General features: G+C 55.0%; 3 protein-coding genes across 3 annotated transcripts in view; 1 reads left to right on the forward strand and 2 right to left on the reverse strand.

The window, feature by feature from the left end:
- Window positions 1–1,891: 1,891 nt before the first annotated feature.
- Window positions 1,892–6,194, forward strand: CDT1 (chromatin licensing and DNA replication factor 1; the record flags this gene model as incomplete). Its single annotated transcript, XM_080637631.1, has 10 exons — window positions 1,892–2,239; window positions 2,948–3,103; window positions 3,182–3,396; window positions 3,820–4,017; window positions 4,124–4,263; window positions 4,527–4,630; window positions 4,900–5,088; window positions 5,495–5,629; window positions 5,715–5,916; window positions 6,031–6,194. The coding sequence occupies 10 exons, from the start codon at window positions 1,892–1,894 to the stop codon at window positions 6,192–6,194; spliced, it is 1,851 nt and encodes a 616-aa protein (XP_080493757.1).
- A 2,148-nt stretch (window positions 6,195–8,342) lies between these two features.
- APRT (adenine phosphoribosyltransferase) lies at window positions 8,343–11,655 on the reverse strand (the record flags this gene model as incomplete). The annotated part of the gene is made up of 5 exons (XM_080637991.1): window positions 8,343–9,161; window positions 9,283–9,361; window positions 10,299–10,432; window positions 11,272–11,375; window positions 11,576–11,655. 5 exons carry the CDS (start codon window positions 11,653–11,655, stop codon window positions 9,019–9,021), a joined length of 540 nt encoding a protein of 179 aa, XP_080494117.1. The 3' UTR covers window positions 8,343–9,018.
- A 6,929-nt stretch (window positions 11,656–18,584) lies between these two features.
- The window catches only part of GALNS (galactosamine (N-acetyl)-6-sulfatase), a gene marked incomplete at its 5' end in the record, with an annotated part of 48,529 nt that continues 47,078 nt past the window's right edge, over window positions 18,585–20,035 (reverse strand). The window contains one exon of the mRNA XM_080637222.1: window positions 18,585–19,855. Within this exon, the coding sequence (XP_080493348.1) occupies window positions 19,769–19,855 (87 nt within the window). The 3' untranslated portion in view covers window positions 18,585–19,768. The remainder of the gene's footprint in view (window positions 19,856–20,035) is intronic.

The following is a 20,035-nucleotide window of genomic DNA, read 5'->3' on the forward strand; positions in this document are numbered from 1 at the left end:
AGCGCAGCGCTGCGGGTGGGGACGGGAGGAGGAGAGAGCCCGCGGACCCCGGTTACCGGTGGTGACAACGGAGGGGGGAATGAAGCGATCTCCAATAGTAACAAAGGAAAAGAAGCTGATGTGCTTCCTGTTTGCTTTGTAACCAGCAAAAACGCCACTTGAGGCCTGCATTTAGGGCTGGTGATGCCTGCACGGAGCCCCGCAGCCGGGGCACAGGGAGGGGGAGCTGGGATGTGTTCCCCTGGGAACAGCCGTGCACCCCAGGAGCACGACCCTGTGTCCCCAGAGCCTTGTGAAGGTCCCAGGTCCCCCCAGTGCGTGGCCACGCACCCATGGGTGCTGGAAGGAGGGGAGCTGGGTGCCATGGCCGGGCAGCAGGCAGCACCGGCCCCTAGCAGGAAGCATCGGCCCGTGGAATTCTCTGCATTCCTTGGCTTTCCCCGTTTGTTTCTGAGCACTGAATAACCTGGCACCCAGCCCGCACGCTGCCGACCTGCTCCCCACCTGAGCGGGCTCCGCTCTCATCCCTTGGCTTCCTCTGGAATGCTCAGGGCTCTTTCCCCCACCCCAGAGGTGCCAAAGCCACAGCCTTGTGGACACCAATGCCCATTGCCCCCCAGCCATAGGCAGGTTGGGCCTTAGGGCCCCCGAACCCGCACATCCAGCTGAGTGTTGCCAGACACGGCCCCTCACGGGAGCAGGAATGGGCTGTGTGTGCCCAAACCACCTCCAGCATCCTCAGAGCAGGGATGTGACCCCTCTGCCCGACCGCATCGATCCTCATCGCCTGCACCCAGAGGGATTTGCTCCTGTAAATTAAACCCTTGCCAATGCCGAGCCGTGAAGTTCGGCATCAACCTCGCATCCATGAGATCCGGGCATGGAAATTACCACTGCAGACCCCCCCATGCAGAGTGCATCCAGGAAGGGTGGTGCCCAGCACCCGCACCTTGCTGCTGGCCCGGCCCCACGCACCCACCGCACTGCAGCGGGGTGGGAATGGAGGCTGTGCAAGTCAATAGGCACCGGGAACAGCACCCCAGAGCCCTGCCTCGCGCGGCCGAATCCGGCCCAGCTCCACTTTGCTGGCCTGGCTCAGGCTTTAAGGGAAATGAGAACGAAGCGGCCCTGTAAGTGCTGCGGGCACGGCCTGAGTGCACCAGGAGGCGTTTTATGGGCGAGCAAAGCTTCTTCCATGTCCCGGCAGTGCCATTAGCACACGGCCACGCCGTGGGGCAGGGGGATGCTGGGGCAGTGGGCAGCCCCGGAGCCCCTGCTCCCACTGCTGTCCTGGAACCACGGACGTGAAGGAAGAGGCCTCAAGGGATGCCACGACCACCACAGTGAGATGATGGCCAGGGCTCGACCCAACATAAGCTGGAAACAAGCAGCTCCCCAGCACCAAGAGCACTGGGGAGAGCAGATACAGGGGTGACCACCGGCCATGGGGCTGCCCCACACCAGCACCACCTTAGACACCGTTCACTCTGGTTCTGCCCCACTCCCCCATGACCAGGGTCTCCCCAGTCCACAGCCATGGAGGGCTGGGTGCCCTCCTCCATCCCTGCCTTAGGCCAGGGCGCAGGGAGCACCACCCGCACCCCCAGGCCGGGCGCTCCGATACAGAGGGAGGCCGAAGACACCCCCCCAACGGGGCGGGTTGGAGCCCCATATGCAGCAGCGCTATAAAGGGACGCGGCGCCTTTAAGAACCGTGTGGCGCCAATTCCTCCCCACGTGACCTTTCCCGCCCCGCGGTGGGCGGAGCTACGGCCGCGCGGGTTCCCGCCAAGGAGCAGAGGTTTTGGCGCGGTGAAGGCTCCACGTGAGGGGACAGCGCTGGGACTGGACCCGGACCAGCATCGGTACCTGCACCCGCCGCCGCCGCCGCCATGGCCCAGCTCCGCCTCACCGACTTCTTCACCCGCACGAAAGCGGCCGCCTCAGCCCCGGTCAAGAGCAGCAGCAGCGGCGGCGGCCGCCGGCTGAAGGCCGCCATTACCGGTGCCCCAGTGCCCCAGGAGGAGGAGTGCGGGGATGAGGCGCTGCTGCTCCGCTCCCCGCGCACCCCAGCCCGCGGCGGGACCCCGGAGCTGCGGGGCCTGGCGGGCAGGAAGCGGAGCCGCCGTGAGATAGAAGCAGAGCCGGAGGCCGGGGCCCGGCCCGGGGGGTCGAGCGGGAGAGCGGTGCGGAAGAGGCTGGAGCTGCACCCGGATGCGGAGCCGCGGCCGGTGGCTGAGGTAGGGAGCGGCGGGGATCTGGGGTGCGCCGCTGGTGCCGGGATGTGGCCTGGAAACGGGGACGGGGCGGGAGGGCTGTGAAACCGGGGCAGCATCTCTGGAGCGGACCCCCCCCCAGTGCAGACCCGTCCCGATGCAGCCCCCCCCCGTCCCGATGCAGCCCCCCCCGTCCCGATGCAGCCCCCCCCCGTCCCGATGCAGCCCCCCCCGTCCCGATGCAGCCCCCCCCGTCCCGATGCAGCCCCCCCCGTCCCGATGCAGCCCCCCCCCGTCCCGATGCAGCCCCCCCCCCGTCCCGATGCAGCCCCCCCCGCGTCCCGATGCAGCCCCCCCCGTCCCGATGCAGCCCCCCCCGTCCCGATGCAGCCCCCCCCGTCCCGATGCAGCCCCCCCCGTCCCGATGCAGACCCCCCCGTCCCGATGCAGACCCCCCCCCGTCCCGATGCAGACCCCCCCCGTCCCGATGCAGCCGCCCCCCCCCCCCCGCAGTGCAGACCCCCTCCGATGCAGACCCCCCCTTCTCCTGATGCAGAAGCCTCCGCCTCTCTTGATGGAGACATCCCTCGGGCTTGCCCCCTGCCCCTAGTGCACCCCCCCTGTGTTGCCCCCCTTTACCCCCGAAGTGCAAGGCCGTGGGGGGCACCAGTGATGGTCTCCCAGCGGGTGGGTTCCCTGAGCAGCCTCTAACGCTCCTTTGTTCTCTTACAGGCCTCCAGCCCCTTGCCTGCTCCTCTCCTGTCCCTGCCTGCACAGGACCTGGCAGCAGAGCCCCCTGCCAGCACCACGCGCTCCCCTGGCCGCGGGCAGGATGGGGCAGCCCAGCCCCGCACGGCCCCCCCGGGGACAGCCGGGCGCCTGCAGCGGGTACGAGCCCGGTCCCTGCTGTGCTCCGTGCCCCTTGCATGGTGCGAGCCTGCACTGAGCGCATCCCTCCCCATGCAGGAGGACGTGGCCGGGCTGCGGAGCCGCCTGCGCAGGATGAAGGAGCTGCCGCCGGGGACCATCCCTGCAGGGACCAGCGCCGACCTTCGGAGCCGGCTGGAGCGGGTCCGGCAGCTGGAGCTGCGGGTCCGGCAGAGGAGAGCGGGCAGCGGAGGCGCATCGGGAGCGCAGCCGCACAGGGACACCGAGGAGGCGGCTGCTGCGGCCGAGGCTGGGTGAGGAGTGGCAGTGGGGATGCAGACACAGATAGGAGGGGGTCTCGGGGTGCCAGCGGCTATTGCAGCCCCATAGCGGGTTTATGGGGGTCTTCCCACCCCACTGAGGGGTGTCTGGGGCTCTGGGAGTGCTGAACTGACCCTGCTGTATTCAGAGGGCTTCTCTGAGCATGGCCTGAGCCACACTGACTGTGCCATGAGCACTGGGGCATCAACATCCCCAGGATGGGAGACGTGACCCAGGTTGCTCAGAGAAGGGATATGAGATGGGTCTCCCCTATCTAGTCGGGGTGTGAGTTCACCCCTGTCAGCAGCAGGACCCCATCCTGGCCGGTCTCTGTCCCCATCTGCACCCTCGGGGCAGTGTTCACTGTACCCGGTGGCTGTTGTGTGCATGGGACCCTGACCCCTCTCCTTTCCCAGCAGCAAGAAGGCCCCCGCGTACCAGCGGTTCCACACGCTCGCGCAGGATGTGCCCCCAGGGCTCACGCTGCCCTACAAGTACCGGGTGCTGGCAGAGATGTTCCGCAGCGTGGACACCATCGCCGGGATGCTCTTCAACCGCTCCGAGACCATCACCTTTGCCAAGGTCAAGCAGGGTGTGCAGGACATGATGCGCAAGTAAGTTGGCAGCAGTGGGCAGCCCGTGTCGGGTCCCAGTTGAAGCTATTGGGACCAATGCCCTGTTTCAGCCTTTGGGGTTCCTGACCTCTGGGTGCTGTTGCAGGCAGTTTGAGGAGCGGCACATGGGGCAGATCAAGACGGTGTATCCCACCTCGTACAAGCTGCGCCAGGAGAAGAACATCCCCTCTTTTGGCATGAAGAAGTCTGACTATCAGCTCACACTGGAACCGGTGCTGGAGGAAGGTTTGTATGGCTCAGGGGGAGAGCTGGGGATGTGCTTGGTCCAGGCTGGGATGTGTGGATCCCCAGGGATGCTCTCTGCTGTGCTATATCTGACGCATAAGGGCCTGAAGAAAACACTTTGGGGACAAGCGGGAGGGCGATAGAGCAGGGATTTGGGCAGCAGTTGAGGTCCACAGAGGGCTCTGGTCGTGTCCTTGCTGAGGTTTGGGTCCTGGCGCGGTGTTACGAGGTGCTGGGGGTGATGCTCGTGTCTCTCCGTACAGAGGAGAAGGTGGACGGGCGCCTGCACTTGTCGGCATCGCGGCTGCTGGAGCGCAGGAAGGAATTCAACCGCAACCTGGTGAACATCGTCAAGCAGCACCACAAGGTGAGGCCCCCAGCACCCTCTGCTTTTGGGGCCTGGGGTTGCCTTGGTAACTAGGGTAGAAGGAGCAGGCTGGTATCCAGGCTGAAGGATATCACTGGTTCCTATGGGATGCTGTTTTCAGGATGGGGAGGATAGCAGCTGGGATCTGTCCTGGCACTGAGTTTCCTCCAAGCCATGTTGTTGCTGACCTTGCTGGGAACAGGAGGCGATGTCCAGCTCCCCCATACCTGACCTACACGTGCCGTGACGCAGCTCTTACCCCTCTCCAGGCATTCCTGGCTGCCCTCAGCCCGCCCATGGTGGTCCCGGAGGAGAAGCTGATGCGCTGGCATCCCCGGTTCAACGTGGATGAGGTCCCGGACATCATCCCTGCGGAGCTGCCACGGCCGCCGCAGGAGGACAGGCTCACCACAGCCCAGGAGGTGCTGAGCAGGGCTCAGGGGATGCTGAGCCCCAAGGTGAGTCAGGGCCAGGGTCTGGCTGTGTCTGTGGACCTCAAACCAGTCATTCCTTTGGGAATCATTCCTTTGGGAAGATGTTAATGGATGGGGGGGGTAGGATCATTTCTGAGCAGCAAGACTGGGAGCACTGTAAGATATGGGCAGGTGGGAACACAAACCTGGTTGTTAGTGCTGCAGGGTGAGCTGTAGGACTGGCTTTGGGCTAGAGGAGCTGTCGGTGCTGATTCTGGGGCTGGGAACAGAGCTGAAGCATCCTGATCCGTACCCTGCACAGGCAGGGATGGGTTGGGAGCACTGGGCTGCAGTGTCAGCGGGGGTGTTGGAGGGGAAACTTCTTCCTGCAGCGCGATCGGTTCCCAGCTGTAACCCAACCCTTCCTCCCTCTTCTCTTCCACATGAGCAGATGGAAAAAGCTCTTGCCAACCTGGCCTTAAGAACCGCTGAAGCCGGAGCGGGGGAACCGATGGTTTCCAAAGCACCGGCCCCTGCCAGCACCTCCAGCGCTCTCAAAGGGGTGTCCCAGGACCTGCTCGAGAGGGTGAGTAATTCAGTCCTGGCCCTAACGCCGGGGCTGGGGGGGCCCTGCCCCTGTCTCACCTGACCCCTGTCCTGCTGTCCCCAAGATCCGTGCGAAGGAGGCGCAGAAGCTGCAGGCGCTGATGACGCGGGATGTGCAGCAGGAGCGGCGGATCGGGATGCTGCAGCGCCTGCCGGCCATGGCCCGCATCCTGCGCAACATCTTCGTGGCCGAGAAGAAGCAGGCGCTGACCATGGAGGTGGCTTGTGCCCGCATGGCCGACAGCTACGACGAGCAGATGCCTCCAGGTAGGGGAAGCTGAGGGATGATGGTTCTTGGGAGGGAGCAGGGGAGGGTGTTTGCATGGGGAAGGGGCTGTGGAGCGCAGCTCTGACTGCAGCGGCTGCTGCTTTTCTTTGCAGGGGAGATGGAGAAACACTTGCGGCTCTTGGCAGAGCTGCTGCCCGACTGGGCGGGCATCCACGCCATCAGGACAGACACCTACATCAAACTGGACAAAGGGCAGGACCTCGGGATCATCACCGAGAGGCTCACCAAGGTGGCGAAGGAGGCAGAAATCCTCTGAGCCCTGCCAGGGTTGAGGCTTCCCCCGTGCAATCTCCTCTCAATGTAGCAGATCCCAGTGGGATCCGATGTGGGCTCATCCTCAGGGATGTCTGAGAACAAAGCGCCTGAATTCCTCTGTCCATGAGGACTGAAGCTCTCCTAACCCTCAAGCTGAAGCTGGGCAGTCCTGCAGCCTGGGTGACGAGGCAAGGGGTGGAGAGGAGCTATAGTAACCTCTTCTCAGCTCTGTTGTGTTCTCCTGAAGGTTTGATGCAGGAGGTTTCTTCCATTAGGTGGGCTCTGTTGGGGTGGAGGCAGGGTTGGGAGGGTGACGAGTCAGGAAAGGAGCGAGAGAAGAAGTCACAAGTGGATGTTTTTGGAGCTCTGGGCCTTGTTCTGTTTTTAAGGGAGGGAAAAACGCATCCCCAGCACTCGCTGGAAACAGCTACAGGACTTGTCAAAACACATTTGTATTAAATGTTTTAAATACAGCTGACTTGGGTTAACCCAGCGCGGAGCTCCATGAGTTGCCTTGTCTGCGTTAGCACCGTGGCTCTCCGAGGCAATTGGCACCAGCCAGGAAGGGCTTGGGTCAGCATCCAGCTGCTGGAGAAACAGTGACTGGAAAAAGTGAGCGTGGGCTTGCGGGGAGCTGAATGCAGCTTTTGTACATGGGGCAGCACAAGCAGCTCCCTATGGGGCAGGGGTGGGCGCAGTGGGGAGTCCCCAAGGGAAAGCCCTGGCCACTTGGCTGGAGTGGGTTGGGAAAAGGGACAAAGAGGGTGCTGATGGCTGCAGTGGTGCTGGCCTGGCCCAGCGCCCGGGGTGGGAGCTGCCACATCAGGAGCACCTCACACCACATCCCGAGCCAGACCACACTGGGGTTAGTGTGGGGCTTGCATGGGACGGTGACTGATTGTCCCTTGGCCCCCCATTGGGGACCACGGTGGACCAAGGAATCCCCACACCATTTGGAGGCTGGCAGCATCGGGCATCCCCTATAGGGCTGCCTGAGGGAGCGGGCAGACCCTCCTCTTCCTCCTTCAGGACCCTGCTTGCTGTCCTGCAGGTTGGTTGCCCGGTGCTGCTGGCAGGAGATACCCCTGCTTCCATGGAGGAGGGTTTAAGCCCATCCCATAGGCTGGAGCGATGCGATGCTGGGCTGTTGGCCATGCTGAATGGACCCCACTGCAGCGGGGAGCCGGGTCCAGCAGCCTGGCAGCCACACGCCTGCCCCGGGTGAGCTCACAGAGAGCTTCTGTTCTGCTGCTTGGGACTGAACCCTCCCTCCCGCCTGGCAGCCACCCTGCACAGCCCGGTCTCTATGAGCACATTACATCCAGCGGTGCTCGCAGCCTGCCCAATGCGAAGCACGGTCCCCGTGTTCCCTGATGTCACCTCTTGGCCCCGCTCGCAGCTCTGGCACTGGCAGGGCTTACACAGGGCTCGCTCCCATCACACGCAGCTGCTTTCCACTACTCTTTGGGGTGGATTTTTCCCTCCTCCAGCTCGCAGCAGGGACCCTGTCCTTGTGCCAAGTATGTGTGCGTGTGAGATGCTGCCTCCCTTGGCTCCTTGCAGGGGCTGGCTGTGAAAACCAGTGCCCTGGGGTAGTTTCGCTCCCAGGGGAATGGCGTTTCTCAGCATAAACTGAACAGCCCTGATGTGGCTTTTCAGGAAATGGTGATAAAAATAGCTGTGACAGCCCTTGCAAGTGTAAGGGCAGGGTGTGCAACATCACAAGGCGAGATGAGATGCAGGGGCTTGGGCTGTGCTCCCACCAGCACTGGGCACTTCCATTGCAGGACAGTAGGACCAGCCTGGGTGCCCCCCCTCCAGCTAGAGCAGAGCGAAGATAACTGCAGTGTTGAGTCCTGGCTAGTGAGGCCTTCCACTATGTGGGGTGGCAAAAGGGAGCTCACGTCACAGCCTTGCTGTCCACTAGCAGCCTGGGTTTGAACAAGACACTCACAAGGGTAACCAATGGCTTCAGCTACTGCAAGAACAGCTCTGAGACAGTTTAGAAAAGAATAGAAAGTGAGTATTTATTTTATGAGTGAGTTCAGCCCCTGCTAGGACCGGGACACAGTCCTTGGTGTCTCCAGGCATGTGAAAGTGTTGGCATACTGAGTGTTAGTGACCAAACTGCACCATGCTATAAGGAGCATCTCCAAACCCCAAGTCACCCATTACACAACCTGAATGAGAGCTGGAGCTCATGTGTAAACATAACGCGTTTTCTTTCTTCCCTGTGCCCTTATCTGACACCACAACATCCCCACAAGAACAGGCTCCAATTTGGCATTGTCCTGTCAACATCCTGGTGCCCCAAGAAAAACGCAGCAGAACAGGGACTTGCATAAGTTGCAGTATATGGGAAATTCCTGCTAACCAAAAGGTGCCAGCCTGGGCTGGAGCTGCAGGCTTTGGTATGTGATGGACAGAAGGGAGGTGAAGAGCCCTGAGCTTGTGCATGACCCGCATCCTCACTGCCTGTCACCCAGCTCTGGGATACTTCTCATGATGCAAATTGCTCCTAGTTTTGCAAATCCACTAAGGACTAATGGAAGACAGAGGGCTTCCATCTCGGTCTCCATCCCCTAGAACAGTCAGACTGATCCTTCTTCCAAGAGGATGAACTCCAGTAAGGATCCTTACACTCAACACACCTTAATCTGTGGCTTGGAAAATTAATAGGACTTGTGATTATATAGCAGCTGCCCAGGATGAAAACTGTAGGTTTTCCCCCCTACACCGCATTATGACATCAAGTCACTGAATAAGACCCTAAACTTGTGCACAGCTCTGAGCATGCATTCCCTAAGGAGCAGGGATGCTCCTCCTCAGTCATACTGCAGCAGAGAGTAGAAAGGGATGGACTTGAGCTTTTCGGACCCTTTGAGGACTTTTAACTCTATGATCACCAGGCACTCCACCACCTCAGCCTTCAGCCTCTTCACCAGCTCACAGGCTGCATACATGGTACCTGCACAACACAGAGGTAAGAGCAGAAACATCATCACTGGTGGAGCAATGCCAAGGTAGGCTTCAAGCCCCACAGCCGCTCCCAACGCAGGTGCACGTGGGTCACACATGCTCCAACTCACCTCCAGTCGCAAGCAGGTCATCAACAATAACTACTTTCTGTCCTGCTTCCACGGCGTCGCTCTGGATTTCAAGTTCAGCCTGCAGGGTGGAAAGAGCAGCTTCATTTTAGCCTTGCCTGACAGAGAAACCCTTCACAAACTGCTAACACACGGTGGAATGCAGACACGTCTTCAGCAACATCAGCCTTAGCACTCAGCACCTAAAACCCCAAAAAACACATACTCCAGCTACAGGGGACTGCCAGGGAAATATATAGCAGGTTAAGTGATTGCTGGGCCAACCCTCTGGCACGTCAAGAGCCTGAGCATTCATCAAGTGAGTTATGGTCCCATCAGGAAACCTTATCCCAGAGCAGTTCTCCAGTGGGGAAAATCTCCTGTAATGCACTGGGCTGGAGCGCTCTGCTTTGACAGCACCACCAAACTGGATCCAAACCGTCACAGGCACGTCCTGTGTCAGATGAAGTTGTCCCACGCAGGGGTTGGCCCAACCAATCCTCATAAATAACGCCTGGGTTCGGTGTTTCTGCTGCTGGTCCCTGGCTGCCATTAGTTACCAGTGGTAGTGTGTTATTAGGATTAAACCTCTGCTCCTGAATCAAGGAGGCTGCGGTGTTACGACGCGAGTGCTCGGTTTTGAAGCCATGCAATAAAGGCATTTACTTTACAGCACTTACTGGAAGAGTGGGAAACACACTTGATGTTCATGCCCCTGAATTCAAGTCAAAGAAAGTAATTTAGCACCAAGTCTTAGCACAAACCGCCCCCCAAAATCACAGCAGGGCCCACGGACACATGAGCCATTGTGTCCATGGCTCAGGGATGGAGCTGCCATACTGGAGCTCAGTGAAGCTCAGTGCTGCTCCTGAGGCTTGTGCCATGCCTGTAAGCACCAGCACTGGCTGTGAAACCCAGCCTGGTCATCCCCTGCTGGGTTTATCACCCCATCCCTTCACTGACACCCCCAGCCTTGCATCAACCAGCCTGGAAACACTCTTCTCCTCCCCAGGCGTTACCTTGCCATACTCAAGAGCATAGGAGATGGACTCGGTTGGGCCAGGAAGTTTCCCCTTTTTCCTTATCAGCACGAAGCCAATCCCCAGTCTTTGAGCCAGAGGAGGGCCTATAAGGAAGCCACGGGAGTCCAGACCTATGGGGAATAGAGCAGCACAAATACTCAGACCAGAGCCACTGAACTTGGGGTGCCTTTGCATGATAACTCAGATTTATCTTCCCATGTCCAGGGAGGGTCTCAACAAGCTCTTAGCCACTCATTTCAGTGGTTGAAAACACAACAGCGTGCTCCTGCGCTGCCGGTGTTCACCAAGATGTGCTGCTGATGGGCTTCATGGCTTCAAAACCATCCCCCCAGCAGCCTATTTTGCCTCCTCTCCAGCTCTTCTTCTTGGAGATAAGCTCAGTGAAGCCCCAGTATCAGTTCAGCCACACAACCAGGGACTCTGTGCTGCAGGGGGACAGGTTTTACTTATCATGAGGCACTTGGACAAGGTTTGGTCTAGACTCCTTGAACTTTGGGCTATCGCCCAACCCAAGCACTGCCTCCCCAAGCATTTTCATTCTTGGCCGCTTTCATAGGTGTGCTGCCATGCGTTATCAACACAGAGGCTGTTGTTGTTGGCTTCAAAAGGCCCCCTGAGAAGGAAAACATGCTGGAGCGGGGTCTGCCTGCCGAGAGGACTGTGCGAGACCTCACAGGCATGGCTGGCTTCCTGCACTTCCTCCTCCCTTTTAATGGTGAAAGCAATGAGTTACGAAATTGGCACTGCAGTGTCATCAGATGGCGCCTGCCACATCTAAACCCAGTACCTCATGAAACTACAGGATTCAGTTAAGGGTATAACCCGGTGATTATAGTGCCCAAGGGCTCCAGCATTTGCTGCCCTCGTAGCAGAGAGATCTCTGCGCACTTCCTGCCTGGGCAGCCTGAGGCCACAGTGCTGGCCTCAGAGACGTTTCTTTAACACTCACCCGCAATGAAGTCGATTCTGGGGTGAGATACCCTCAAGTGATCTTCCAGAAGATCAATCAAAGTCCTGAATGCCGCGGGATCCTTCAGCAGGGGGCTGATATCGCTGTAAAGAGAGGCAGAGCTGTTAGCTACATCCAGGGGCTGGGGTGGCCACCGGCTGAGCTCCTATGCCGGGGGGGATGCACGTCCTGCATCCTTGTGCTGCCTGCAGTGGGCAAGGGGAGGGATGGGCAGCGCGCCTCTGGCTTGGGTCCAGCCCCATCTCCATCCCCATCCCCATCCCGGTCCCCGTCCCGCTCGCACCGGAAGAGCACGCCGGGCACCGGGAAGTCGGGGAAGGGCCGCACGCGGTCCCGCAGCCGCCGCAGCCGCTCCTCGCTCATGGCGGCCCCGCTCTGCGCAGCACCGCACGGCGCAGGGCCCAGCGGGCGGGGCTCCGCCGACCTCATCCCGCCCCGGCAAGGTGCGGGGCGGCCCCGGGACCGAGACCCCTGAGTACGGAGGCACGGGTCCGCCGTGCGTGGAGCTCTGGTACGCGGGGACACAGTGCATGGTGCCTCGTTACGCTGGAGCACGGAGCTCTGATATCCTGGTGTCCCGTTACCTTGGAGCACGGAGCTCTGGTTTCCTGGTGCAGGGGGGAGCACAGGCATCCCCAGCACCCCCGTATCCCAGCGCAGGGAGCCCTGGTACCAGGATGCACACTGCCTCAACACCAGAAGAGCACAGTGCTCTGTACCCCAGTGCAGAGGCTGGTTGTCCGAGCTGCAGGGAGCCCTGGTACCCCAGTGTATGGAGCCTCAGTTTCCCCTCTGAAGAGTACTGTATCTGCAGCGTGTGGAGCTGTATGTGACCTGTGAATGGAGCTCTGGGACCCTGCCTTATCCCAGCCTGCTTTGGAAAGGAGTCCCATGCCCACCTCCACCGCCCTTCACCCCTGCCCAGTGGCTTGCACAGATAGCTTATTAGGACTACACTATTTTGTGGTTTTCTGTCCCTCATCACCCCTGTGAACTCCTGGAATTGCATTCTGTGTTTGTTAAAGCCGTTGGTTTGGATTACACTCAAGGGGGATGATAACACAGCCAGTCTGAGTGCCCTTGGTTCTAGACTAACAGCTCAGCAGCTCTTGGCATCACCCATCCATAGAGCAGGTCAGGCCACTCTCACACAGCTCCTATCTCTGATCTCCTGATGGGTGAATAGCCGTTTGTCCATGCAGAATCCACTGTGGGCAGGAGACATAATCCTGCATGAATCCTACAGATCTGCTCTTATATTAACAAACACGCCTGGGACCTGGTCCAAGTGCATCTGGGCACAACCTGCTGCAGAAAGCAAAAGCAGTTTTAGTATGCAAACACCCCTGTCCAAGCTCAGTGCTTGTTGCTGATAGCTGTGTTGGTAACAGCTTCAGCTCCATGTGCTCCAGATAGCCCTTTGGGTCTGTATCCAAGGCATGTGCCAGCACCTATCCAGGTATTCTGCAGTGATTTGATGTGGACCCCGTGGGATGGGTGCTCAGGGTTGCAGCAGCCTCATGATGAATGCTGAGCTGCTTTTGCTTACGTGTGCTGGGCCAGTCACTCCCAATCGTCCTGGGGGTCCTCACTGTGGTTATTGCTGACGGGAGAGGAAACTGGTCCCCTCACCAGCTTCACTGTTATGGGTTCATATACGCAGCCTGGTTCACAAGACATCCAATTCTGCCCCATCTCAGCATCCAAAATGTCTTGTGTCTCTGTGCCATTCCCAGTGCTTGGTGCAAACCCTTGGGAGTCATTCACTGTACACTGAATCCTCCACTGCTCTGTTTTCTCCCCAATTCATCTATTCCCAATTCACCTGCTTAATGGATGTCTGCCAGAGGTGCCAACAGAGACAAGCTGAAGGCCAGTGCGAAGGTTGCTCCCCTTCTTGTGAAGCTGTTACCAGAGTCTGCCCACCCCCTTTCACAACCATTTCCTTACAGACTAAGATTTTCCCTGAAGTCAGATTATCGCTTTGGCACCAGGAAAATCCTCTCTAGCAGCTGTTCCAGTGAGGCAACCAGGGACAAAGCACGTAGCCTTCCACTGGAACAGGGGCTTTGCAACACCCTCACTCCCCCAGATGAGCTGGAAAGGTTTCTGCTGTGACCTTACCAACCATGATACCGGACAACGAGCTATGCCAGCAACTCCTCTTCTTCCTGGCAGATGGAAATGATGGAATTTATCTGCCTACCCGTGGAAATAAGCAGGAGGTGGGAAAGGGCCCTTCTGCAGCCTGCCTGCAGTGCAAGCATCAGGCACCTCTGCCTTTTGCCTCTCACTAATGGAGCCATAAGCCCCTCCATCACACTGTGACCGTCCTATGCAATCCCCACTGTTACAAACAGAAGACACCACCTAATTTTTCTTGGGGCTAGATGAGGTCCCCAGACCCCTCATGTCAACCCACCCCAGGCAAACCTGCAGCTCTCACCAGGACAAGCTGATGAAGGCTCCCAGTGGTCCCTTCAGATCCAGCAGCCGGGTGAAGAAGCAGCTGGAGCATCTCTCCTCCTCTGATGCAGGATCAGGCCTCTCACACACCATCAGTTCTGCCAGGAGAGCATAAATATTACACCAAATCAGACTTCCAATGATTCAGCTGCCAGAAACCTGTGCCACGTGCCAGCTCAGGTTTATAAACCAGCATTTCTCAGATCTTCAGATCAGAACTTCACCTCATTAATCCTCCATTTCAAAGGATGTGAACTGCATCTACCAGTACAGACTGGTTTTTAGCTTCCAAAGTAAATCAGTTTTCCCTGTGATTGTTCAACCTTTCAAACAACAGTGCTGACTCCTACTGCAGTTTCCATCTGAAAAGAACTTTCCTAGGACCGATTTCCAAATGCTGATGTCAAAGGACTTCGGCTCTGGAATATCACCAGGGAGGTGCCTCGACATCCGCTCATGGCTCAGAGAGGTTTAGGGCTGCTCTGTACCTGGTGGAGCAACCACTACCTCAATCTGGACCCCCAAGAGGGGACCCACAGGAGGAGGACACTGGCTTTGCTCTCTTTTGGACACAGAGATAATTTTAAAGTGCTCTGGTATCCTGATGCAAGAGATGTCATTAGCCAGTGAACATGGAAACTGGGGGTCTAAAATCTTAAGAGCTCGCTGTAATCAGCTGAACCAGGCAATTAGAAGAGCTGTGCTGAGTATGGAAGTTTCTGTTCCATTACAGATTTTAAAACTTCAGTGTGAAGTGGAACAAAATGCCCCAAATTTCGACATAACCCACAAGGGGAAAGGAGAACTAAAATTTCCTTTCAAATCTGCTGGAACATTTCACTTCAATTTCAGCTTTAGAAACGCCTGCACTTTAAACCGAGTTTTTTTTTTAAAAAAACCCAAATTTGAAATATCTTATTTCAACAGCGGAAGAATGCAGTTCCCCAGCCAGCTCTCTGGGCTCGGGACTGAAGCGTCCATCCTAAACAATGAACTAGATTTGTCCTCCCTAACAGGAGGACACCATTGTGAACGGATCCTGCCCTTCCATAGCATCCTGCTTATACAGAGCCGAACCCGGCACCTCCTGTGCTGCACCAGGTTGGATCAGGCCCTTGGAGAAGACACAGAACTCCTCTCTCTCCTCAGGGCAGGAAGGGATTTTGAGTCCAATCCAGGACTAATGGATTTGGCATGCATTCCTCACTGCTGGCGAATTGGCCAATGGGCTTTTCAGCCCCTATCCCTTTCAGATGGGAATTGTGCTACCAACGTATGTAGCGCCCAGAAGGGTATTAAGTGACTCTGGGAGGGGCAAAGGCACACATTGCTGCCAGACTGGCTCTCTGGAGAAGTTGGATGGTGAAGGGTTTTCTTTCACTCCTAAGACCACAGGCTTTTGGCAAAGGATCCACCTCTATTTAGGATTTATATAATCCGAGCTCAACTTTGAGCAACAACAAAACTTCAAATGGTGGAAGGGGATATAAAGAAAACAGGCAAATGGAGACTCTTCTCGGTGTTTAAAATAGTCATTTTCCAAAGGAAAAAAGAACCTAAAACAGGATTTCAGCTCTTCCCTTACAACTGTTCATCAAAACTCAGTTTAATTCAAAGGGCAATGCCGTGTCACCTTCTGATAACAAACGAAAAACTCACATCAAATAGTACTGGAAAACAAAAGCAAAAGTCTATTTCCAAGTATTATAACTGTTAAGAGAAATGGAAAAACAAGCCTCTCTAACCGCAAAACCATTTTTCAAACACTGAACAAGCAGAGTTAACTCTTAAGAGAGTAAAAGAGCAAGTAGTTTGTAAAGTTCCCCACTGCTGAGGACAACAGCGAGATCCCTGGGGAGCGATTTCTGGTCTAGCTGTGCCGAAGAGGCTGCTGGCAACTCTGCAGACAACAAACTGCCTCCCCCCAACACCCTGATTCCAACCGTTCTCACCTTTGAAAGGTCCTTCTCCAGCTCTAAAAGTATTTCACATGGTTACAGCAGAGATGTCCTAATTGGAAAACGAGTATTCTCCAACGTTTGTTAGATCATCATCTCATGGGCTTCGCTTTATGTTAAACCAGGAGCTCTGGAAGCTGTCCACTGCACTTGGAAAGGCTTGACTTGGCAGGTACTGAGAACTACCAGTTTCCTCATGGCAGCTAGCATCCTGAGTCCAACAGCTTCCTTCTCAGCAGTATTAGTTCCAGTTCCTTTGGTAAAAGCCCACTGTCATCCTCAGCCCTCGCTGGAAACTCAGTCCCCAGACACCACATAAGGTTTTATTAGCAAGTACATGGGTATTGCTTGCTCTCATTCTGTTCTGAACTTGCCCATTTTCACTTTTAATACTGCGCTCCTCAGCCTCCCATTTAAAATGCACAGGCATGTTATCTTTCATTGCTGCACTCAATACAGGTTTGCAGGGCATTAACCTTGGCTCTTAAGTGTTCGGAATTGATCTTCTGGTTTCCAGTTCCAGTGTTCAGATCCCCAAATTGTTGGTCCACAGAGACTAATTTGCCACCAAAATAATCCATTTGTCGCTGCAGGATTTTAAATCAAGGCTCCATTTTCGCAGCTGTAGACTGTAAATGCAGTAGGACTTTTTCCATGATTATTAGTTACATCAATTTCAGAAGCTTCTCTGTGTGGAGGGCTGGATGATAACACAGCCTCAGGGGCAGAGCAGGGAGACTTGAGAGACTCAGCTAATTGGAAATTAAAGGCAAGAAAGAAATTCCTTGGACTCTTAGCCCAAGCAGATATTAAGCTTTTAGCATTTAGCAGATGTATTTAAATATAAAGAAAGGAATGTCACGTAGAAGCAGTCTTAGGCAGACATCATCTTTCCTTTAGCTCTCATGTCTTGCAGCTTGAGAGATGAAGCCACCAACAAACAGCCTTCACTGCTGCAGGTCTCTGATGGGGCAGTGAAACCTGGCAGACCCGCTCCTCTGTGACTGCACACACAGCCTCAGGCAGGTCCTGCAAAGCCAGTACACCCAATTCTCCAAACTGGGCAGCTATCACATGGCCCAGCTTCAGATCAGAGTTAATTCAGCTTCAGATCATGATAATTTGTAAGGGTAGATATGGTTACACATGCTGGCTGCTGTGAGCTGAGGGGTGTATCACTGGGTTTGAGCTGCTCACCCCTGTGGCTGTGCCGGTGCACACAGCCACAGTACACCCCTGCCTCGGGACTGTGCTGGGCAGCCGTGTGGGCTGGGAAATTGATCCACGTTAAAAATAATACAGGGAAAAACAAAACAAGCTATTTTTAACCTAGGTCAGTCCCATGATCTGGAAGGCATATCTGTGAGACCGTCCCAAAGCAAGGTGTTGATCAGCTGTTTTACAGGTGCGCACAGACAACTCAGATAATGCATTTCTAATAAATTAGTTTATTTTTCTTCATTAGTTCTTCATCTCACAATTTCAAAATCTGTACATTATTGGGAAAAGCACTGATTTCAAATTCTTCCTAGCCATCCAGCTGTAAAACTACTGTTCTTATTTAAAGCATTAGGTTCTTCACATTAAGCTTTGATCTTTTATAATAAAAGGACATGAAGCAGATAATAAACAGACATCAACACAAGTCAATTCCCTTGTAGAGCCAGCATTCTAGTGCAAGTTTACATCTAGTATCTACGCACTGACAGATTACTTCAGTGAGGAATGAGGGCTTTGTGTGCTGGGTAACCAGACAAACACCGTGTGTGCTGAGAACAGGATGGCTTGTCTGAGCAAGTTACACAGACTGTGGAAAAGCAGAATATTCACAGCTTGTTGATTTGAAGGAGTAAAGAACGAAATGACAGCCAGGCAGGCAGGGGACACAGGGTAGCAGGCATCCAGTACATTCACAGTGTGCCTACTGCAAAGGCTAAGAACCAAGAAACGTGTCTGGGCTAGAGCTCAGACAATGAGCTGTGGTCCTATGGTGGGATCTCTTCATAGCAGCAGAAAGAGAGACAAAGTGCTGTTACAGTTCGCAGCAGATCTGTTCCTGTATGAGGGCTGCTGGGGATTTTCAGGGAGTTGCAGTGATGGACTCCCTCCTCTGGTTGGTATCTCTATCTGCTGATACTAGAGAACTGCAGGGTCATGAAAAATTGTGGGTGAGAGAAGCACTAAAGCAGAGGTGGACCAGACCCAGCAAATGGGAAGTTACTGGTTTTGTCTGGTCTCCTGTGCTGACAGACACACATGACCGCTGCAAGTCCTCCTTCCTGTCCTTCTCATACAGCATCAGTGAAGAAAAGGCTGATCAAAATCTCTCAAGACTTGAGCTATTCACACTATATCAAAACAAGGAGAAATGTTATGGATGAACTAGAAATGCCCTGATATACTTGAAGGACAATTAGGAACATCTTAAGAAATCTGGACTATAAACAAATGCCATTTGCAGATGCACAGATATTCAGAGGCTCTGCCAACCGATGAAGTGTTGGCTGTGATTTCTGATGGGTGGAACAGTGAGAGCCGACTCAAGTGCTGTTCTTACTGCAATCTTATAGGATTATCCAGCTTCGTGAGATATACCCTAGAATTACTGTGGAGAGGATTACAGGTAACGTAAACCATGGGAACAGAGAGAATGAGAGCCTTTGGGATTACAGGGAGGGTGAGAGTAAGCAGCTGAGAAGCCTGTAGCAGGCAGGAGCACAGCAGAACTCTCAAGAAGCAGAAGCGAGCTCTCAAGCCAGCCTCAAGCTTTGCTTGGGAAGGAAGCTGCTGTTTACACCCTGGATTTTTCCCAAGGCAGCATAACAGCAGCAGAGATGGCACACATACTGCTTAAAACACTGGAGGGGTGGAAGTGGAGCATTCCTGTTTGCATTCAGTGCTGCAAACAGCATGTTCAGCTCCTAGCATACTAGCACACTTCTAGCTACTCCCCTGAAGCTCCACAGTAACCTTGCTCAGTTTTGTTTGAGACACGTTTATTAGCAATAGCCAAGAGTGTGAAACAGGCTCAAAAGCAGATGAGAAATCTGCAATGTGAAATTGTGCAAAGGATCGGCATTTACCATGGACTCTGTTTAAAGCAGTGCTACACCCAGGCTGTGGAAAGTTTGCACAAGGAGAATTCCTCAGAGAGTGTATACTGGAAACAGGGTCAAGAGTTAATGTCTGATGTAAATGGGCATTTCTGAGCCTGCAGTTGGCTGGGCCCAGATCATGAGACCAGAAGCATGACTTAAACCATATTTGGACCCAGAGTTTTTTGGAAATGAAGAAAACCCCTGAAATGAACTACTGACCCCCAGCTCCTCAAGAACATCCTGCACCCTGTCAATAAGGCATTACTTACATGAACTCTATCTTCAGGCTTCTTTACCTGGGGGATGTTTGCAGTTACGGGTGAAGGAAGGCAGGGAGTTCTCCCTGGAGCCAACCCCTTACTCAGGAACAGGAGGGAGCACTCGGCTGCACCCAGTGATGCACAGCAGCAGTTTCGGCCCTACAGCTGCACCCAGTACTTGCACGTTTAGGAAGAAAGGAAAAACAAGTTGGTGTCCAGAGTTCACAATGGAAATAAATGTTAAAACAACAAGTGATAGGCAAACCAAACAAGGGCAGTTTGGGCAGGGTTTTCTGGCGGCTCTAAGTTTCCTGAACATGGTTGCTGTTCAGGATCCGAATGAGTGATGATTTGAGAGAGCAGGTTGGGTGGAAGGAGTGACAGGAAAGGTGCACCCATGGCATTTCTGAGGTGATGGCAGAGTTGTGATTGTACAGAGAGCTTTTAGAGTTGAAACAGTCTTCACTGAAAAGATACCATTTACGGAAACAACTACAACAGAAGACTACAGGCTAAACCCTGAGCACTAGAAGTATAAACACTGGCCCTTTTGGAAGGGCAAATGATGATATCATACATACATCACACCCTTCCTGTGTAAACAGGAGTGCCAACATGAGAAGACATGCTTTGTAAACTGTATGTCCGGCTAGTTATAGCTCTTCTGTGTAGCTCATGAGGGCTGCAGAGCAGATCAATGAGGCCAAAAGCACTTCTTAGGATCAGACTCGGGTGGTTTCAGGCACTTCCCTAGCTTCTCACAGCCTGGAGGAGACCAATTCTGTTAAAAACAAACAAAAAACATACAGAGAGATTATTTATACCAAGTATCTCCTAAGCCCTATAACCTAAACCAACCCTCTTTCATCTTCACAAAGATGCTTTTATGTCCTGCTTGGAAAATGAAACTCCTCTTGCAGCTGATGCTCCCAGGCTCATCAACTTCCCAACTGCAAACACT

Source organism: Psittacula echo (genome assembly GCF_963264785.1).
Source record: "Psittacula echo genome assembly, chromosome: Z".
Taxonomy (NCBI): domain Eukaryota; kingdom Metazoa; phylum Chordata; class Aves; order Psittaciformes; family Psittacidae; genus Psittacula; species Psittacula echo.